Source organism: Magallana gigas, chromosome 6 (assembly GCF_963853765.1).
Source record: "Magallana gigas chromosome 6, xbMagGiga1.1, whole genome shotgun sequence".
Classification (NCBI taxonomy): domain Eukaryota; kingdom Metazoa; phylum Mollusca; class Bivalvia; order Ostreida; family Ostreidae; genus Magallana; species Magallana gigas.
In genome coordinates, this window is record NC_088858.1 from 37387014 (window position 1) to 37402851 (window position 15838).

A 15838-nucleotide genomic window follows, 5' to 3' on the forward strand; every position below is an offset into this window, starting at 1 on the left:
CAAAATATCAGTCAGTTGTATAAAAAAATGTGTAAACATGTCAACAGCTGAAGTTGATAATATAATAATGAAAGCATTGACGTGGTACAATTCGCATGTATTGAAATCATATCATTTATATACATTATTAATAAAAAAATACTGTGCTTAGTTTTGCGATCGTTTGTTGAATTTTTAATAGATTTATACAACTTTATTGAGAAGTCTGTTTAACTATATTGATTGTAAATAGAAAACTTTTACCCTCTCTCTCTCTGTCTGTGTGTGGTGGTGCAATTTTTGATCGTGCATGGCTTTTATTTGTACAACGTTATTGTTTTATATCGAAATCGATATTGTTTACAAGAAAAAAATTGAAGTACATTGTATCATATATAAATATGTTTTGATGTTTGATAAATAACAAGTGATTTGTGGCAAAGATAGCGCTAAAAATCCCTTTTGCCCATCGATTTGTTATTAAGTTAGATTTGCATCTATTTCTTTTTTACACTTGTTTGCCCGTTACACGTGTAATCCAGGGGTTAAACGTCCAAGATCGATCAGAAACTGGACGCCTGCCAGATTTTGCACTCCATTTGTATTTACGTGTGTTTTCTTCCTTGTGTGCGCACTAAAAGATTATGCATCTGCAAAATCGCTTTAGCAGTCTCCACGGGCGCACGGTAAACTCTGCTAGGTCGCACTGGCTCAATTTTAGCTGGATGGAAAAAACAGACCGATGAAAATGTTGGCGGGTCATGCGTTGGGCAAAGGGGTAGTTTGAAAGGTTGACCTCTTGACATGACTGTGGCGGTTAATTACAATGATCGTCTGCAACTTAGCTACCTATGGCTTTCAAAATCCATAGCGTTCGGACGAGTGCTCCCTGACCTTTGTAGAACAATTTACACAGGCATTTCACTCAATGAGATAAGGCAAAGTTCGTGAACTTTTTGCAAATAAAACGGGAATATTTACTGGTGCAGAGTACAATTGCTTGCTACGGGGCTCGTGTGCAAAGTGGCGAAAAAAAATTTTCCTTCAAGAAAACATATAGTTTAACAATTTATTTCCAAAATATACCAAATATTGACAAGAAAAAAACCGATAAAAGTCAGAAAATCTTGTCTGTTTTATCTTTGATCTGCGAGAGAAATGATAAAAATAATTCAAGTAACACACGTAGATTTCGTTGGTTTTGTTACTATGAATACTTTGTGTCCATAACAATCTTCTTCAAGATATACAAACATTAGTATAATTGGTTAATATAAGAGTATTTTAACAGCAGAGAACAAAATCTAAAAGAAAAAAAAACAAAGAAAAAAAGATACAGATATAATTGTTAATCTAATGACAAGATTCGTAAGGCAAAAACATGAGGTAGACAGCGTTGTTAACTTAAGAGTCTTGACTACTGTATGCAAACATTCAGGCGATGTGTATCAAAAATATATTTGACCCGTATTTTGTTGCTGCTAATATATTTCAGTTTATGTAAAAGATTGGTTTTGACGAATTTTTACTTTTAAAATTATCTCGTGTCCAGAAAATATGTTTTCAAATATTTTTTGCCTTTTTTCATTCAAGACCATTAATCTATTTAAAAAGATGACTTTTTAAGTCTAACATACTTTATTTTGACAAAATAGACTTATCTTTATATCATATTAAACATGTCGGTTACGAAGCCATAGAAATATAAATATTTCATTTAAAAAAATTCCAGTATACACGTATTATCAATGCATCACATTCACACATATTAAACAAATGGGAAAAATACATTAGTACGCCACAAGATAAAAGGATAATGAACATAGTCGATTGGTTGTAGTGAGCTCCCTGAGTTTAGTCATACAATACCACAAAATATCAATATCATAAAGAAAGAAGCAAATTATGATCCTTTTTATCGCTTGAATCAATGCGATAAAAGAAAAAAGTCATAACTTTTGTTTGTTACATTACTCACAGACACACATACAATACAGGTAGTCTAGATCCATTCAAAAAATTTCTTTTCCCATCGGTTAAAAAGAGGGGGAAGAGCCTTGTTTACAGATAAAATTAGATCTTCGATGTTTGTTTTGCAAGTATGTATTACATGAAATGAAACTGTTAATAAACAAATGCGAAAGGAGCAAAGGCCAATAAAAGAAGAGAAACATGGTTAAGAAACGGCCACTCAAAAAATTTAATTTCGTACATTGTGTCAACAGTGTTTTAGCCTATAAATCTGACGAATTTCAACGAGGTCCCGTGGGTTGTGTGGTTTTCATTGATTACTATTAGCTGCCCATGACACGTCGACCTAGGAGTAAGTGATTGATGATTCCATAAAATATCACTTGATAACAAACATTGCATACGAGCATACCTGAGAGAAGGGAAAGGTTTATCAAGACACACACAAAAAAATTGGACAAGTTATTTCCGTTAATAAACCAACAAAGAGAACTGACCTATTAATATAACCATAAAAGTGCGCCTATGTGTTATATAACATGCAACGAAGCTTTGCTGTCTCTGTTTTCAACGCTGCCACTTCTACCCGTAGTTTCAAATTCTCTTGCTCTAGCAAAGCAGCCCGTATAGCTATTTCATCCTCTTTCGCTCTTCGAGCATCCCTTGATCTCTTCGCAGCTTCGTTGTTCTTGCGTCGTCTTTCCCAATAGGCTTCGTCTTTTTGCTCGTCTGGAAACGTCCTGGCCCTTCGTCTGCTACTTGAGTGAGTTATCGTCTGCCCAGAACTTGTGCTGGGGACCGAAGGGGTTGGGGCACGACTGAAGGATGAAGTGGTCGGTGTATTTGGAGCACTGTTGTGTTGTGGATTATAGGAGGTAGAGGTACCCGTATGTGAACTGGTGGCAGAAGCACTAGCTAGGGTGCTGGGTTTCATGAGACTTCTCTGAGATTCTGAATGTTGATCATGCTGAAGACTTCTCAGCTGATGTTTGTATAGCTGCATTATGTCTTCACTACTAAGATTTAGTCCCTGCAACATATTCGATTCTATTGTCTGATATGGGTTCATTCCAAAACACCCGAACGGTACAGAAAGTGGCTCCTTGGGATAAGCCTTGAATGGACGCGATGACTTGTTCGTTGCTTGGGACGCAATTCTAGGGTCCATAAGAGCAGCAATGGCAGGGAAAGAGCCACACATGCTAGCTGCTGCAACCGACGGAATAGCACCCGACTGAATAGCTTGAACAACACTTGCTATTCCAGGGTTAAACGTTTGATTCGGAGAGGACATCCTGATGTCATATTCTCTCTTGTAATTATTGTGGTTAGAATTCCCATTGCAGGACGAACCATCCTCAAGGTCGGAGAATTTTTTGTCGTCCCCGTAGCTCACGGATCCCCCTTGCGTAGATCCGGGGGAGTTCGGGGAATCGGTGCTCGAGGCCTCTGCTTCACAATTTCTCCGTTTAAAGGAAAAATCGAGAGGGGAATCGGCGGATTCTTCCGAACAATAACTACTTGTTTCATCTTTGATAATTTTGTGTTCAATCGAACCGTTGCCGTTGCACATGCTTGTCTGTTCATCTGAGGTTAAACCAACGTTGTGTAGTAATTCTCCATGAATATCTTTGGATCCATTGTTAGCCATTGCACGTGACAATTTCTCTGACCACTTTATTTGATTTCCTTCCACAAATCACCCTTTTGACGTAATTATTCATTAGAGCTGAAAGGAAAAAAATCTTGATTATATTTCGTATGTGTTTTGTATTTACGTCGAATAAAACAAACATATCCTATTTGAAATATGTTATATATACAAAAACATACACAGTTCAAACACATGCTCAACCTTACCACTTAGAATGACTCATTTGACAATCCCCCGAATTTTTTTTATTTACGATAGCGAATTACTAAGACAAATCATTCATTTTTTAAAAAGCTGAAATAAATGGCACGCATTAATAATTAACCGACAATTTAATCGATACAAAAAATTTTCAACAAAAAAAAGCCCTAGATGCAGCAGCCAATACCTACCGTTTGTATGTAGAGTACAAACATTGATCACGTATGACAGTGTATATCCATGGTATATGTACAATTAACAATCTTAACACGCCCTTGAACTGCTAACGTTTTACGTTCAAACATGCTCGTTGTTGCTTAACATATCCTAATGTTTATGTTATTAAACTTGACGCTACCGAGAATCCCCATATGCATTAGGCATATCACGTAATCCTGATTCTAGCCGTCCAATCGCCATCTCCGCGGACAAGAGGGCATGTCCATCGCTTCACTCATGCCTCGCATTGCCAGTAAATCCCGCCCCCTATTGGTCAGTCGGAGAAATGAAAGTTGCGTAAGATGCAAAGCCATAGGTTAAAGCCTCGTTTCCATTCCAGAGTACACTGTCGTTCATTTAATGTAATCTTTTGAGAAAGAATAACATTGCGTGTCACTCGTTTGAACACGTTTAGATTTAGCCTATACAAAAAACGTTCTAAATGATGCGAATCAATAATTCCAAATGTTTATTCATCGGGCAAGTTAAGAATTTTATCGCAGGGAAAAATATCTACTTGATTTTGAAGAAAAAAAATAAGAGAGAAGAGGAAAGGGGGAAAAGGAAGAATGGAGAGAGAGAGAGAGAGAGATTAACATAAACAGCAAATGACCCGTGTCACGCATTAAAGCGTGTTCTTTTTTTTCGCGACCGCCTTTAGTTACATTGTATGGTGTATTTGGACATTTCAGAGCTTTAGTTTGGGTCAGGTCAGAGGTGTATATTTTTAGCAGGCCTGTCATATCGCAATACTTTATCAGTTTGAAGAAAAGCGGCGGCTACCTCGTTACTCAGAGGAAGATACAGAGCAAATCCCCTGACCAGGCTTTTACCACGCTGAAACATTCCGAACAGAAATGAAATATAGTACAATCTCTGCACAGACAAACGCTATTTATTTCTCTGCTATTAGTGGCCATTTGCTTTTTTTTCTATGAAGATTGCCTATTTTTGTCAGATGCTGTGTTGAATTTTTTTTTTACTGCATATGTGCATAGAATACTTTTTCTTTCCGAAGAAAAAAGGGTAGAGTAATAAAAATAAAAAAAATATGTTTTAATGATTTTTAATGATTACCATTCCTACATTGCATCTATTTTAAATAAAAAATTAATAATTAATAGAATTAATGATGTTAAAGTACTTTTAGCAAATACAAGTACCTTAATCTGCTGTTCATAAATGCATCCTTTGAAATTCATGTTCGAACAACATTTTTCAGTTTCCAAACCATTTATATATGTACTTCCAAACCAAACACACAAACTCTTGTAAACTCTTTAAAAATGTCCAGTTTGAAAAAATGGGTGGTTGAAAATAAAATTGTTTCTAGTGGACCGTCTATGAAATTGTGTTCGAAGCCTATTAAGCCTTCCGATTGTTTGAAGAGGTTATGGTGTAAGTCCAGGAAGGTTTGTGTACATAATAAAAATGTTCAAACTATAGTCAGTCATCGAATGTAATGTTTACTTCCTTATCATAAAATGAATTCCATTTCTTAGAAGGTTATGAATTCCAAAGGAAGAGAAAACTTTTTATTAACCAATGTTGCGAACAATTCCGTGTTATGCCAAATATTTCCGTGCCTGCGAGATGTTTTGAAAATTCAGAATTTGAATGTTAATTATAATTGTATTTTACTTATCGAGAATAAACCAGATATGATGCAATGTAGCTTATAAAATTATACAAAGTGAAAAGTGCAATAGTATTCAACCGAGTATTCAACCGAGACAATTGTTAATATTATTTAAAAATGGACAGGATTTGCTTGACTAAATAAATAATTACCAGAATGGGATCCACAATTTTAGTTTGAATAATTTGCAGATTTATGCACCTTACAATATATTTCCCCGTACTTTTCTTAATTCATAGAAAAAGATTTAAATGTAAATGGCTATAACATGTAAATATATATCTCATGAAATCATTGTATTTATAAATGCATATGTATAATCAAAACCCGGAAGTCAACATTTTATCAAAGAATATTTTGTTTCCATTTTTTCTTTTACTGAGCTGAGAATTTGATTTTTTCCGCATAATTTGTAAATCTTGAATTGAAAATATATAGTATTACTGCTTTTATCAGAAAATTGAAAGTTTCCATTTCTATTTCTTTCCTTAAATGATGCTATCATCCCTTGACTTCCCTCTACAATCTTACTCTCTTAGATATAATCATCTGAATTTCTTACGTTATCGTCTAGTTTCGATTCTTCCCCTCGACTTGATATGTAATATCAACTATGTAAATGTAATATGTCACTAAAAGGGACTTTTCATAACAGAATATCAAATAATTTGACAATTTTCTGCTTTCATAAAGCTTGAAATTATGTTATATAGACTTGTTACTATATAGCTTTACTCGTTGACCAACATTTTTTAAAGACTGGAAAATGGATTTTCAAAAGTAATGAGATTATAGATAAATTCTTCATTATTAATAAATTATTTTGTGTGGGTTTTTTTTTTTTGTATATGGGTTTTTTTTTTGGGGGGGGGTGGTTCTTTTTTTTTGGGGGGGGGGGGGGTAGATATCCGCCTGAAAAACAAAGAATGAAAGAAATTATACATGTATGTCAAAACTAACTTGTGTTCGTTTACATTGATTTAAGGATGTCCTGTATATACATCCCTTTTTTGTACTTTATGAAGCACAGAGTGACCCTCCCCTGACCATATAAAGATATGTTAATAGTGTTCATGTAAGGCATTTCTTTGAAGTTAAGAGTAAATTTCCCTGTCATTTTCCTCGTAAAATTACGCTCCGCTTCGAGACACACATTACAGAGTGGCCTTTTATCTAGACTCCCCAAAACGGTTGTTCCGATGGATGGATAGAAGGAGTACACGATAGAGTCGGCAGCAGGAAAAAAAAACAACAACAACAAATAATCTAGCAACCATGTAGCCAGTCAGAGTTGGTTTTAGAATATACAAACACCTCCATCTGAAGAAATATGATTGGGAATCCTCGAACGACGAACCAAAAAAAAGCATAAAGAAAACAAAGCCAAAAACACAAAGTAAATGCAATAACCAAAAGAAACTAGCCAAACCCCACTTTCTTTCCCCAAAACCTTGATCATTGGTTTACATTATATTTAGCTTTCTAGGAGAGGGGGAAAACCTAAAAAAAAAATTTGTGAAATTCAACCTATGCTGTAAGAAATATTATGAAAAATGACAATAATAAACTGTCAACCGTCTCAAAATCCATATATCATCAAATATATTGTTTGAGTATCTATCCATTTTTTGCTTGTTTGTTTGTTTTGATTTTTGGTATCTTTTTTTTTAGTTTTTTTTTCAAATGAAAATGATTATAATCATTATTAATTTAGTTACGGCTAGAGGTAGGGATTTGGGTTTAAATTGATACATCTTTACCCAAAAAAAGTCATTTTTCTTTAAAATATTCGTAATACACAAAATATTTTCTTTTAATTTTTTTAAATATAGTAAAAAATGTTATTGTTAAATCATTGTGTTCAAGAAAATGAAATTAGGCCAAAACATACTTATTGGGGATAAAAATGTCGAAACAAATATATCTTAACATATCAACCAAAATACCCATATTTATATCCTTTTTAAAGTCCGCCTTCTGGCAAGCGATTGAAAATTAGATTATAAATATTTTATGGGTATTTTCAGTCAAAGGAAAAGGGAATGGAGTGGGAGAATTTCGATTTGCTGCTTTCTTTTGGCAGGTGACAATACGAACAAGTCACCGCGATTTCTTTCCGTTTTTGACCCGAACAGTGTGATCGCGCCCACTGAAGCGTGACCCGTGTGTTGAGTTAATTTTTCACGGAACACGAACCAACAGAATTGCTTTTAGTCTGCGCATCGACGGCTGAGCGGCTTTTTGACGAAGTCAGCCCGAATCTGTTTGGACGGCGGACAGCAGGTAGTCTCCACACGTGTATCCGTGCAATACGTTTTAATGGCCTTAATATGACACCTGAGAGAGACATTAGCTCACATTTTGCCGTTGTCCGCATGTTATTTTTACGAACAACATTGTTCCAGAATTGTTTATAATTTATTTTTTATGTGTGCTTTTTTCAAATATTTTAAATACTATTCACAGAATAATCAGACACATAGAAATATATCTAAGTATCTTAACAATTATGTTCACAAAAATTTGCAACCCTGTTTAATTTTTTATAAAAGCTATTTTTCATAATTTTAAAAGGTGTAATTATATTGTCAATTGTGCTTTTATATAGATTCATTTTTTTTTCTAAAACAACAACGAAGTTCTACGAAGAATTTGACCGGAAGTGGAGAGTTTTCAAGTACATTTGTTGACCTAGTTTTACTACAAGAACAGACATGAGGTGCTCGTTTTTCATTCCCCAAGATTATGATGGTTTTATTCAGTCATAATGTAATGCAGAGGGTCATTTAAAGGCTAACTAAAGATGGAGCGATATGAACTACCAGAAGGTATTCATCATACAGCCCCGCCACCTAGATGTGTACGCTGATAATTTGAACAGAACATGAGCATCAAATGATTGGAGAGGCAGGAGAAATCGACATACAAAGGACTCTCTCTTTAACTTCTATCGAATTCATCTTTTTTAATGTTCTCGCCACCAAATTCGGTCCTGTCCATTTTCAAAATTAATCAGAGATCATTGAGAAATGCAGATGTTAAATTTTTAGGCTGCCGTTAACAGAAGGTCAGTTGGCTTGGGGGACAATTGTTGCAAAACCATGAATCATCGAAATGGCTGGAGGCATCAAAATGAGATAGTTTCTCAAAACCCTGCCTTTTAATTTATAGATTGCAGCTTTTAAAACATCGTTTGTATTTGTAATCGTCAGAAGATTTACAATTGCAATCATCAAATTATTTAGAAATATGAGACGTTTATTTGTAAAAAAAAAAAAAAAAAAAAAAAAAAAAAAACGTTTTTAAGTAGACTTTTCCTTACAAAATACCAATTTGTTCAGCTTAAATTGTAATAAAAATGTTTTTATGAGAAATGTTTACTATCCCTCTACGGCCTATCTTTTTTGCATAAACTTACAAACATGTACTATTCATGCTGGAAATAGTTTATTTGATTGTTTTTGCTTGAATGAACCTCTCTGAATAATTAAGTACACTCCCGTAAACAAGGATTTCTAATTAAACATGTATCCTTTATGATGAAGATATGGCGCTTCTTTTGATGTTCAGGATAAACCATTTTCACGCAAGGTGAACAGTTTGTTTTTTTTTTTTGCATAGCAAAACAGTTGTAAATCTTTAAATAGACATTAACCTTGCTCTAGAGACAGCTTGTTACAAATATGTACACAAAAAACATACATGGTCACATTCGTTACATCATGTAAGGCTCAATTGTAGCTCTTAAAATGGAAATCGACCGAATTCCGTTATTTTTATGCAATTATCTAATAAAATGACAAGTATATGAATAATAGTCCTCCACGAAGTGCTTTGTTTTATGGTTTCGTTTACCGCCCTGCGCCATAAACTGATACACAAGCGTTTACAATTGTGTAAGAAGCAAACATTGCTCGCTCATCTACAAATGTATATACAGTATGTATTACTTATTGTGTCCATGATATTGACAAATAAACAAGACATTTATGGACTTGTAACACCTGGATACACTACAGTGTAGAGACCAGCAATGCAATGACATGCCAATTGTAACGAGCCTCAGTTTTCTGACGATATGTTTGGATGAAAACAAGAAAAAAAAAGCATCGAATTTCATTGAAAAATAGAAAAACGCCGTGCGTGAAAAAATAAAAAAAAATTATATCAGGAAATGTAGCAATTTGTTGCCGCCCATTTCTGATACTTGTTTGGATTAGTTTAAAAAGTAAGCTTGATATACTGAATAATATTTTGGGGTTGTTTTTTTTAACTGCAAATCATGATTATCTTATTTTTGTGTGTGTGGTCATTTTTTAATATTTTACAAAAGTTTATCAATGGGCTTTATAAGAGAGATAACTCAGTAACTATGCGAGAAAAAAATAGAAGTTATTAAAATATATTTATAAAATGAAAATTCTTTCTAAATATACTAAGTTTACATATAAACACAGTTATGAAGTTTTATTTAGAGGGTTTTCAGTTTTAATCTGAAGCATGCAAATTGCATTACAATATCGGCATACTTATTTTGGTACTTACCACATAGATAAGAGTTCACAAACGTTTATAACAGACCATCTGTGTCAGCGCACCCGGTATTAGGAGCCTCGGTGTTTTACTAGCAAAATGATATTACATTGTAATTTAAAATGATACAACATATATTCCATGCATGCGCGACCACTATTGATTGATCCATTGACAACATATGTCAATTAGAAATGGCGTCCAAAAGAAACATAACGTTAATCTATATTATAACAATAACACTGTTTAGTATTGCAACTTAGTAAGCCAGTTATAGTCTGGTTTTGGGGGTTTTCTTTTTCTTCTTTTTTTATTAACATCAGATAACAATATCATATTAATCTTTATTCATGTAAAAAGGAATTCAATACCACGTGCATAACAACCGGTTTTTTTTTTCTATTTAAAAAAAAAGGTTTAGTACACAAAGCAGGAAGCTGTATAATATTGAAAGAACTGTAAGGAAATGAAATAAATGGGTGTTTTCTCGTAATACATGTACTAGAAAATACTAATTTTTATGTTTTGCCTTGTTTTTTAGTGTGGATTGTCAAAGGAATAATCTTTTAATCCTTTTAGGTTTTTCTACTTATCCAGTCAAATTAGTTAATGTACAAACATATGATAAATTAATTTTATATTGAATTAATAGTAACGGAACAGCGACAATTCATATTAAATGTAGCACTTATAGGTCAATGAACGTCTTACTTAATCAGCAATATACTTTTGTTTCAATTATTTTTTAAAATGTAACGTCAATTAAGGCTTGACAATTTAAAAGCTGATCGGCTGTTTTGTCATGTCCTTTTTTTAACCATTTTGATTGTCGCTCAAATGTGTGTACACTTCACTCGAGGAGCATTGACAAGTATAATACTTGTGACATAACCATTTCTCCTTTAATTTGGTTTCCTGTTTTGATATGTAAAAATACAATCAATAAATACTTATAATAACTAACAATTAGAAATTATATTATGAATCATGACTAATGAATGTCCACAAACCATATTGCCAGACAAATTCAGAAATTATTTCCGCAATAAATCGGTATTGTCTGCACTTGTATATTATAACCATCCAAAGAAAGGAATATGGTTCAGTACCATTTACGGCATGGTACTCATAAGTAATGATGGAGATGACCAAATCACTGTAATTCAAAATAGCAATGACTTATATATTGCGGACAAATTAGCAAACGGCACTATTGCACACTATTTAAAGCATCATTACTTCAAAACTGGACCATATATGTTTCAATTATTTTGAAATTGTTGTATAAAGGAGTTATTTTGCGAATATTGAAATTGCATTGGATGTTTTTGGATAGATATATAGAACATTCAATATCACTGATAAACATTAACTTCACAAAATAGTTATGTAAATAACCTGTTCAAACAGGTGTGATATTAAATTGCATTTTAAAAACATATTTTTACTTTACTTAATTTTTCTTTTACAAGGTTTGAGATCATTTTATCTGGTGATTATTTTTCATTCAATAAACCCGATGGCGTCACAATTGAAGATGAATGCCAAGCAGCAATTGTATTTTAAAGCGTATTTCTCTAAATGACCAAAACGTATGGTTACATGACCATTACAATTAATGATGGTAATTAAGGCGGTCACAGGTGTGTGTCTCATAAATAAAGAGCAAAGAGCTGACGGTACAGGGTTTATCAACGAGTTGCACCATTCCATCCTATCATTCCATCAAGACCCCTTTCTTGTAAAATTCTTACAGCAAATGTTCACAATTTCACTTGCATGAATTTCAGAAAGTATTAAATCAAAGTAAACTTTTAACCCTTTTTTGGTCAGCTATTTGATCAAATTAGTTAACTTACATTTTATCTTTTGCTCATGCTATATATCATTCCTTCATTACAAATCTAACATAAAATTATTGAGTTGGCCTTGAGGTTGCTTTGTTTTAAACGATCGCGACAAGTGATGTATTGTATCAAATGTTCATAAATAGGCAATTACGCCAAAAACGACAAACTGTGATAGCAATGAATTGTATAAAAAAAAACGACGTAAAAATTAAATCTTTCAAATGAACTCAGTTATACAATGAACTACTTTTGATAACGTTAGGGATAACCAACGTAATATATTCAAGGCTGAATAGCAGAGCAGAGTAGTAAAGGAATTAGTGTAGTCTCAAATCAAACATCATTGAATTGGTATACAAATAATATATATAGCTGCCATCGCAATATCCGTGCCCCCTTACGATAACATATACATCAGTGAAGTGACAGTTTAATTTGTATTTAACAAAATAGGGGGGGGGGGGTCCAGTATTTTACAAAATATCTGAAACGTTTTATCCATTTTTATATCAAATTTTAAATTGCATCAGACATAATTCCTTTTTTCAATATCAAAATTATCATTTATTGTTTCACTGTGAATAAGACACGAAAACCAATTTTCATAGTAGAAAAAAATGAACGTATTTCTTTAAGTATATCATGCAATATTTCAATAAGGATAATTGATTGTATTGATTAAATTTTAATTACACACAAGATAGTTTAATTTATAGTTCATCTTTCCATTGTTTGGGGGGGGGGGCATCATATATTGCGAGAGTCTGAGATAAAAGGATGTAGTTATTTAGTATGAAACATGTTTTTTTTTAAACACATGGACTTGTATTCGATTACGAGTTAGGGCACGGCTACACCTTAAAATCATCCATCTTTTTTTTTAACTTATGAACAATACATATCCTCTGCAGATAATTAATTTTGGTTCGATATTCTTAATTTATCAGATCTTATTTTTTGTTGATTTTTATATCTGTATTCTTCACAGTGTATACTTAAAAAAAGCACATATTTCATACAACGTCAAAAGGTGTTGCAAGGAGACTTTGACCATCGAAGTAATAAAATTACATTTTTTTATTTTTCAGATTCATTAGGCATGGAAATAATAAATTTTATGAACTTATTGGCTATCGATCACTTTTGAGAGACGACCAAAAATTGGACACATAACCATTAAAAAGTAAACGAAAGGTACATGCACCCATCTCATTACACAACGGAAGCTCTATTCAAATTTCCTTCCGGAATAGTGATGATAATAAAACCGGTTTGGTAAACGTTAACCAATGGTCTTGCTTCTGAAATTAACAACAAACGACAATTGCTGATGTAACAGGAAGAATGAAATGTACAATAGAAGGTCTTCATTAAACACACTTTGTTTCAACATTATATTTGAACTTAGATAAGTATCACAAGTGATGATAATGATGTAGATAAAGCTACGTACTGTTTTCTATATAAATGAAGACAGATACCACATGACAATGCATCTTCAGTTGGCAACCATGACCCATGGCCAAAATTAATTTATGTATTAACTACAATACAGTTTTGTAATGTGCATTTCATATCAAATTTATATCAATATGCTTTTATCGAAGAGTTTATAACTTTTACATGTAACAGTGCAAGCTGTGCACGGTGACACTGAATCCTCTATAAATATGAGATCGAGGATGCATATTGCTTATCGAGCGGTGAGAATGGGTTATATACAACTTTAACATGATGTGAGCAAACAAATAAAATATTCTCCTTTTTTATTGATTGTTTATTAATGACGCTAAAACTAATTTATTTTATTATGGTTTTAGATTGCTTGCTGGGGGTAAACAACTTTTCATTTAGTTGGTTTATAACTCTATAGATTTTTACCTACAAGCGTGTCATCATGTATTTCAATGCACTTTTTAAACAGAACAAAATGACCAACTACACATTCTCCATTTACACATATTCCCTAATGATTTCTAAAGCGAAAATGTCACACGTAAAAATTAATCTCTATATTCAAGCAGATGCTGATACACCTGTATATATTACATGAATACTATACGTCTTGCAATAAACGGGGAACTCATTTTGAGCACAATTTCACATTCCATAGCCATTAGCAAGATATGTTATACTGCTTTTACTCAGCATGACAATCCCTTTTCTTATTGGATACCTCAAATCTGCTAGCATGCGTTAACCATAGAAAATGTTCTCATAGCTAAATACTTACTCATAGTAAAAGCCAATCATCCTTGCCTGCGTTGATGATGTGGGTTTATATATCTCCCGTAAAGAATAAACTTCCCACCTCTGATGTCCTCTACCAAATAAAAGCCTTAAAAAGTGGACATTAAATTAAATGCAATGGACTTGTTTGACAGGGGAGACCATGTCATCATCTAAATTGTTAAGACATCTGCGCATTTCGTCAAGGGAAATGTGCATTACTGTATGAAACAAAGAAATCTTTATTTGAGAAGCAGGGGCAGCGGAAAAATCTCAGCAGCCAAACGATCAGATCGAGCGATCAGTATGTCACGACCAAGGAACGAGGGGGCAGGCGCGGGTCATCCGCCCCGCCTCACCGGACATACACACTCAGATACAGTGGTCATTATATAGTATAAAAAAAAATAACGTGTTTTAATGCAAGATCGAAAAATCTCAAATCTAGATAGCAGTGAGAATGTTTGACCTGAACAGTAATAGCGATATAAAAAAAAAACACAAGTTGAAAAGTTTATTTACGGTCAATTGAAGCTGACCGAAAAGTGACCCTCAAATGACCATGTTTCTGTCCTTATTGGAGCTAACTGCCAATGCCGCTCGGTTTTTGGTATTGAAGTTGTAATACTTGAAGGAATATTCTCTTAGGCATCTTGTTTTGATAAAGACAAACAGGAATAATAAAAAAAAGCTAGAAAGAGAGATCCATCTTCTTACAATTATTGAAGAACAACATATTACATTTAACCCTAATTGGTAGCTTCCTCTTTAGAGGGCCGATGTGGTAGAATGAACGCTGGAATGATGTGTGACATCAGCGAAATGGTTCTTGTGAAATTCCTAGACAGACTTTATCATGCTGATAGATAATGTAACTTTAGCTTCTATAGATAAGCTCCTAGCTTTGTGTTATTTTTTCACCAAGTATTTACCATTTCCCGTGCACTTTAGCTGACCCGACGGACGAGGTGAAATGTCCATAGTTGTAATACGACCGAATTTAAACTTCACGCAGTGGTCATGAACTCTTTTCAGTACGTTTCAACAATTGAATAATGACCTAGGATCATCCTTTAATTGCAAAAAAGTTTTGATTCCTGACTAAGAGAATGAATCATTTAGTTATTTTTAGTGTAACTTGAGGTATGCTTCTTATATGGGTGAAATGTGTGCTTTCTTTTATGTGTACCAAAACCAAAGGGTCAACTGGTTAGGTATATCAATGGAAGATATGTCGATTTACCTCATCAAATGAGACACCCGCAAAACCACCTTAATTGGTGTAAAATCTGTATAAAATTTATCCCATTCAATCGAGTCATTACCGTATCTGATTTCACAAAATGACTGGTTCTTTTGAAAAACGTGGAATGCTGAAGCATCATATTGAACAATATTGAACAAGGCGTTAAAGAGGGGATTATCATCAACTTTATATTCAGTTTCATTGAAACCGTCTCTTGAAAAAGCACGTTTTTTTTTTTTTTAAGAATGGACGCGCGACCACGACGTGAAATAACATGACCAAGTAAGGAAGGTGCTTATTATCTCAGAGCCACAAAA

At 33.5% G+C, this 15838-nt stretch overlaps 1 protein-coding gene across 4 annotated transcripts; it reads right to left on the reverse strand.

Moving 5' to 3' along the window:
• Positions 1 to 1034: 1034 nt before the first annotated feature.
• On the reverse strand, positions 1035 to 14480 carry LOC105320853 (protein giant). 4 transcript variants are annotated; one of them, XM_066087506.1, is made up of 3 exons: positions 14280 to 14480; positions 10209 to 10287; positions 1035 to 3679 (listed from the first exon to the last, which is right to left on the reverse strand). In XM_066087506.1, the coding sequence occupies exon 3, from the start codon at positions 3599 to 3601 to the stop codon at positions 2474 to 2476; it is 1128 nt and encodes a 375-aa protein (XP_065943578.1). In that variant the 5' UTR covers positions 3602 to 3679; positions 10209 to 10287; positions 14280 to 14480; the 3' UTR covers positions 1035 to 2473. The 4 variants fall into 4 exon arrangements, with proteins under 4 accessions (XP_065943578.1, XP_011417279.3, XP_011417280.3 ...); XM_011418977.4 differs by lacking the exon at positions 10209 to 10287; XM_011418978.4 differs by lacking the exons at positions 10209 to 10287; positions 14280 to 14480 and adding an exon at positions 5188 to 5514.
• Positions 14481 to 15838: the final 1358 nt, after the last annotated feature.